Source organism: Anticarsia gemmatalis, chromosome 23, assembly GCF_050436995.1.
Source record: "Anticarsia gemmatalis isolate Benzon Research Colony breed Stoneville strain chromosome 23, ilAntGemm2 primary, whole genome shotgun sequence".
Lineage (NCBI taxonomy): Eukaryota > Metazoa > Arthropoda > Insecta > Lepidoptera > Erebidae > Anticarsia > Anticarsia gemmatalis.
In genome coordinates, this window is record NC_134767.1 from 8,222,689 (window position 1) to 8,229,599 (window position 6,911).

At 35.8% G+C, this 6,911-nt stretch overlaps 1 protein-coding gene across 1 annotated transcript; it reads right to left on the reverse strand.

Annotated features, from left to right (window-relative positions):
• Nucleotides 1-863: 863 nt before the first annotated feature.
• Nucleotides 864-6,557, reverse strand: LOC142983233 (juvenile hormone epoxide hydrolase-like). Its single transcript, XM_076130141.1, has 7 exons — nucleotides 6,341-6,557; nucleotides 5,692-5,919; nucleotides 5,010-5,174; nucleotides 3,446-3,592; nucleotides 2,689-2,890; nucleotides 1,725-1,959; nucleotides 864-1,165 (listed from the first exon to the last, which is right to left on the reverse strand). The coding sequence occupies exons 1-7, from the start codon at nucleotides 6,482-6,484 to the stop codon at nucleotides 934-936; spliced, it is 1,353 nt and encodes a 450-aa protein (XP_075986256.1). The 5' UTR covers nucleotides 6,485-6,557; the 3' UTR covers nucleotides 864-933.
• Nucleotides 6,558-6,911: the final 354 nt, after the last annotated feature.

Sequence of the window (6,911 nt, forward strand, 5' to 3'; positions counted from 1 at the left end):
TAGTTTCTCCGATGCCCACCAGAGGCGCTGACTGGATTTGACTGACTGTGCAAAATTTCTCGGCGACTTGCCTGTTACATGTTTGACGATAATTAATTCAAAAATAGAGGAAGTAAGAACTGCAAAATTCTTTTTTTGTCCCTCCATAAATAAACGGTATCGTTAATAACTTGTCAAATCAAATTTCTAATAAAAGTAGTAGTGGTAATAGAAGGGTGTATTTTTATATATAGGGGTGTGAATTCAGTGAATCGGTTTTATTGGTCGTTATAATTTTATTGAAATGATCGTTTGAAATGATGTGCATTTTACGGTTGACTTCCTTTATGGGCAATGGTGCAATTATGTTATTAGCGCATTAGATGCCATGATTTTATTGAATGTCAGCAATGTGATGATCCCGAGACGATAAAGATTTTCAACATTATTAAAATTATAATGGGGTAGTACTAAGTTTTGGACACGCTTACAAATTTATAAAGTTAAAAACTTTAGTAAAAATATATTTTGGAATTTTATAGAACCATCCACTGTCTTTTTTTTTATACTGGAAGTTAATTTGAAACAAAGAACAATATTACTTATTTTTTATCCTATTATCAAGTTAGATAAACACAAACATACTTGCTTTTTGTATAATTTTATAGTAAAAGTCCGTCGCGAAGCATAGTAAGTCTTATCAAAATTAAGTCAAAAATAAAAAAAGTAGGAATGCGACACGGAAAAATAGTATGATGCTAATTTAATAATGTGTTTTTATAGTAACATCTTTTGAATGTACTCAGACTTTAAACCTAAATTTTTGAAAGCAAGATAATATAATAAATATAGCATTTGGGGTAAAGGCATCTAAACAAACTAGCATTTACAAAATACAATTTATTTTATCATTATTACATTAATACATAACTAAACCTAAAAGACACGAACTATTTACAACTCGACCCTAATCCTATTAATCTCATGCCACCTTCTAAAAGCGGCTATCGCCTTATGGACGTCTTCTGCAAAGACCTTCGGTTTCTCCAGGGCTAAGAAGTGGCCTCCATCATCGAACACTGTGGAGTGGATCAGGTTAGGGTACTTGTACTTGAGCATGACGGGAGACTCGTAGATTATCTCTTCTTTTGCGTGGACTGACCAGGTCGGGACTGGTGTTGGTTTTCTGGAAAGAATATGGTGTGATTAAATGTGATAGCATTTGCAGACACTAATTTTACTCTTCTTTTTAAAGACTACTTTCCGCACCAAGAATTGCTCTTGCGTTGCGTGGACTTTCGTGCAACCAGACCTCCCGACGTAATTGTAGCGGCGGCGTAGCGATCTAAACCACTGCGCCACGGAGGGAGTCAAACTATGCTATTACTTTAAGCTTGGCTGTCGTATAATCGATTAACCCCCGGTTTTTGAGGTTGGTACACTTAGCGTTAGTTTATCTATTCAATAGCGTTTTTTTATATGAGTTTAATCGCTATTGAATAGAAAAACTACCGCACGCTACGGACGTGGCGCAGTGATTTAGGTCGCCACGCCAAAACCATTGCGTCGGAAGGTTGTTGGTTTGATTCCCACACGGAACAATTATTTGTGCGACCCACAAATAGTTGTTTCGGGTCTGTTGTACTTTGTGTCCTTTGTTTGTAAGTTTGTAAAAGCCCCGCGACACAAGAGATATCAGTCAGGAGATGTCTTAAAAAAAAAACTTTTATAATATTAGTACTCACGCAGATTGCTTATTATTATAACTCTTCAGATTCAAGCTCTCGGCATATATTCTGCTGGAAGTGGTGAAGGTGTTTGTCATCCAGTTGATGGTCAGAATATCCAGCAGGCTGTCACGGCTGAAGTATTTGTCCAGGCCTCCGTCACGGGTGTGGTAGTTGTCTTTGCTGGTTCCTGATGAGACCAGCTGTAGGAGGTAGGCGAGAAGACCTGATGGAGAATCTGACATAGCCACGCCTGGAAAATTGAGAGGAATGGTATAAGTTAGTTCCTTTGAATGGAGAGATTTTGTTATTTCTGTTTTATACTTTCTGATAAATTATGGTTTTCTGCATTAATGTTATTTGCTAAAATTACCAAAACGAAACTACGTTGTACAACGTAGTAAAAAAATTATCAGAATAGAGGATGCAGGGTCTGGTTTTGGCAAAAGCAGCTACTTTGAACATGAAGTATGCAGTACATGTGCTGTTCCATTTCCCAAATTCTAAATGTTACGAAGAACTTAAATACTTCCTTTTTTGAACGCGGTAATCTCAGAAACGACTAGTGCAAATCACGCTATGACCAAGCTAGGTAACAGTAAAAAATGTTACAAAAACGGGGAAAATTCTGACTTATTCTTTCTTATGAATTATCTAACGAAGTTGCGCGTGTCAGCTAGTTATGGATATTTTTACTTTGGTACGTATACTATCATATTATTGAAAATCACGACTACTGGAAACTACTGACAAACATTTAAAAAACATTTAAAAAACTTCAATACACGTATCTAAACTGCATGTCACGCCCCAGAGAGGAAGCGGAGGTCTGTCGGGCTCTCCCGCCGATTAGGCGTTCCGGCTTTAAATTTGGTCATACCGACTAAAAACCTGACGGTGTTCCTTCAACAGTCACCATAAAGTGGCCAGGACGCGGTACTTCCAATTGGATACTCCGTTTCCCATCTAAAAATACACTTACCGAGACTGTCAGGTTTCGTAGCCTGTAAATGAAAGTAGCCCATCTCCCTCATTAAATAGGCTACAATGTTCCTTATTGGATACAGCCTGTCAGCTAAAGCAGGATCTACCACATGTGAAGGGTCGATGGCCCCAGCCAACCATGTTGCGAAAGCCATCGGGGACTTGGCTATGGCGAAGTTTGTGTGGTAGCCTAGAACTTCCTGGAAAAAAATATTTATATGAATACTAGCTAACCCACGCCGCTCTACTCGTGTGTAATTTGGATATAACAAAATTGATTGACAAGAAAAAAGGAGCCGTGTTTGCAAATTTTTAACAGAAGTACATTTAAAAGGCATTCCATCTTTTTTAAGTAAGTGCACACTTCACTTTTATGCACTTTCCATGCCTCATATAAGGCTGTTACTGCTTAGCAGTACATTTCAAATATTTGTTAAAAACTAAGTGCACTAAGTAAAGATAATATTTTAAACTCGAATCTACTAAAGTTAATGTTCTAAAGGCCATAGGCAGTTGTGATCACCAGCCGGTAAATGATCTGTGTGTTAAACAAACCCTGGCGCTTGGATTGAACCCATAGATGGGTGACCACATAGTAGTATTTGAATTGGGCGTCTCCGAAGGGCACGTGAAAAGTCGGTCCCGGTTGTTATCAATAAAGATAACTCGTTAAGCCACGTCAAAGGCCTTCGGGTGAACAACTTTGACACTAGGTTGCCCACTAACCATAGAATAAGAAGAAGAATGTTCCTTACCTCTGGGTACAAAGTAGCTATATCAGACCCGACCCTGGCGCCCCAGTCTCCACCCTGGACGTAGAACTTGTTGTAGCCAAGTCTGTGCATCAAGTTCCTCATGACAACTGCCATCTCTGTCGCTCCCAACCCTGGTCTGACTGCTGCCTGAAGGTACATTTTCATCATCATTTTATCATCACTAAAGTATTTCCTTTGGTTCTCGATCGCTTAAAATTTGTGTCTGTTCTAAAATTTGTTTACGCATATATTCCAAAAGGTCCTAAAAACTTAGTTCGAAATCAGTAAAACGTTTATTTTAGTTTTGAGCCACACTTGAAATCGTGAAATTTTATCGCCCAGTAATGTTCTTAATGCAGTTTCATTTCTTAGTGAGACATGGTAATTAATTTTGCTAATAATATAATTCAGATAAAAAAATCTATTTGCAACTTATGTATTTATAATCGTAAATAATGTATTTTTATAAATAAATTATAACCTGACAATGTCCCATACAAAAAAAACTGTTATTTGTAAAACTTTCTGAATGGCCTAATACGATTTCCCCTCGACCATGAGTCTAGTGGCCTATCACTCACTCAGAACTTCGTACACAAAAACGTACAAAAAAAAATATTGGCCTGACCTGAAAACCGAACCCACTAATATCGCCAACCCAACTAACCACTGCGCCACAGTAGCAGGAAGTCAGAAATACACAAATTATAAATACATAACTGTATCCATAATAAATAACTTACATATTATGTATTAAACAATCACCTGTTCAAACAAAAAATTATACTGTTGATAAAAGAACATAATTTTCAAGACATTTATTGAAATTATTTATATTTGTACAATTTTATTTGTACTTATTATATTTCTTCATTTGTTCAGTGAAATGTGTGTGTGTCAATATGATCGACATTATCAGGTGTGTACATAAGACTTTATGGTTATAAGTAATTTATGTAAATATTGTTTTTATATCATTATTTCATAATATACTGGCCTGCCGACTGTCGGTAGTTAGCTGTAGTTGGATCGGCTAAGCATGGGGTCTCGGGTGCGTATTCCGGGTAGGGCAAAGAACTATTGCTCTTTTCTAATTTATCCCTTAACCGCTTGTGGACCCATGCACGGAATTGTAAAAATAAGTTTAATCGTTACATTATACTTTGTTTATAAATAATACGACATCAAAAGTGCAATACCATATGGTCCCTCATCTCTGTGTTAGGGGTAGCCAGCCGAAAAAGAAAGAATAAAGTGCAATACCATAATACCATAGGTATATGGGCCCATGCAGTAGAGGATCAAATAAGAATGCCTATTTCTCGATAGTACCCCGGAGTTTGGTAACACGCCCAGTATGGCAATAGGCTTGCCCCCTATTACATGGGACTAACATTGTTAATGGCGAAACGTGGTGTATTACATAGATGTACTCGTATAGTATTAATATGTAAATACTGTAAATACTAAACTTTTTTCTGAAGATCCGGAAACGACTAACTAGCTAACGTAACATTATATTTTTTTCTTTATGATGCTAAATAATCGAAATTTTAAAACTTACATCAGAAAACCCGAATCCTGGAAGGCTGGGAGCAATGACCTCTAGAGCGTAGTTCCGTTTTCCATCGATAGCAGTGAGGTATGGGATTGTATCGTACAGCTCTCGGACTGTACCTGGCCAGCCATGGAGGAAGAGAAGAGGTATCACTTCCACATTTGAAGGAGCCTGGAAACGAAGATTTCATATTAACTAGCTTTAGCAAAACGAAAAGGAAGAAAAAGTAGTCTAGTGCGAGTCTCATCTAAAAGGTAAAACGGATTTTTATTTTGTAGGTAATAATAATAAATTTAATCCATTAATGTCCCACTGCTGGGCAAGGGTCTCCTCCCGTAATAAGGGAGATGTTAGGCCTTGAGTCCGACACGTTTTGTAGGTGCCTCACCTAAATATATCTTTATAAAATGTTAATTTGATATTAATATTCTGATTTCGCATGTATTACTAATTATATTTTTAGTTTCAGTATTCGTTGTTATAGCAACAACCAAAATATATCATGTGTGAAATTTCAGCAGTTCAAAAATATTTAATTATTGTTTTCGACCTCAACATACCGACAAAATATCTTCATCGTATATATTAATTGACCTAAAAGCCTAATTAACTAATCAAAAACACATTTAAACTCTATCAAAAATCAATTATCAAAATCTAAAAATAAAAAAATACACTTTTACAGTACCTGTGGTCTAACTCGTAGAAAATGTATATCCAGACCCTGGATATTAGTCTTGTATTGAGGGAACTGGTTCAAAAAGGCTTCTCTGGCCTTAAAGTCGTAGCCCTGAGCCCAGTACTGGACCCAGCTGTCGAGAGCATCTGTGTTGAACCCGTATTCGAAACCCACACCCTCTAGGGGCGGGGTGAATGGACGGTGGTTGAGGAGACGCTGCCTTAAGTCTTGTATTGCCTGGAAATTAAAACCATATATGATTAATAAAATCTTTTAACTGAAAATATTGATAATAAATAAGATTCAAATAATAAAAATGTGAATTGGAATAAGTTTTTATACTTAAAAAATATTCTCAAATTCTGATATTATTATAATATTTTTTCGAAAATGTAGCGCGCTGATGATAAAGGCAGAAACATACAAAATAATCATAGATAACTATTAATAAATAATAATATTTTGTTTTGAGGTCAAAGCCTTTAACATGAACATTGCATTGTAAAAGTTTAAAAGTAGTTCAAATATTATAAATACTCAAAGACGATTACTTTAGAAGCATAAAAAATATTTATTTCATCAAGAAACCTTGCGATATAAAAATCAACACAAATCAATATCGCTTCATAAAATAATTAACTTGAATCAAAATACTCACATCCTCCCTAAAATTCACCCTAAAAGGTACAACACTGTCATTCGTAACCTTCGAACTTGGGCCCCACCAGTCACCATTGCTCACAGTATTACCAAAACCACTATTTACTAAACTATATAACAAAAATAACGAAATAAAAATCATATTTGAAATCTAAAACACGATTTGTCGCTACAATATTCTAATACCATCTAACGCAGAGATAGCACAACACTAAACGTAGCTCACTCCTGGCTCTTTTAAAAACTCGTCTGTTGACAACTTCAGGTCGGTGGAGCCAGGAAGTTATGGAGATGATTGCAAAAAAGATGGACAAAAAATTGCTTTATTATAAGCATAGGTATGCAAGGTCGTGAAAAGATTATTATTATTTATTTTATTTAATAATAATAAATAGATACTCCTGTACTAATATTGCAAAATAATATTACACTCAGCGGCAGAAAAAGTGGCCCAAAGTGAAACTACGATAAAACTTTTTATCATAACAATACATGGTTATTATTTTGGCTATAACTATTAGTTAAACAGTTTATACACAAGTTTAGTTATAATTTACACTAAATAGTCG

Coding starts and splice junctions, on each gene's coding strand:
- LOC142983233 (XM_076130141.1), bottom strand. CDS start 6,484: ATGATTTTTATTTCGTTATTTTTGTTATATAGTTTAGTAAATAGTGGT. Junction 3,593..5,009: donor CAGGATTCGGGTTTTCTGAT/GTAAGTTTTAAA, acceptor ATGTACCTTCAG/GCAGCAGTCAGACCAGGGTT. Junction 2,891..3,445: donor TAGCTACTTTGTACCCAGAG/GTAAGGAACATT, acceptor ATTTTTTTCCAG/GAAGTTCTAGGCTACCACAC.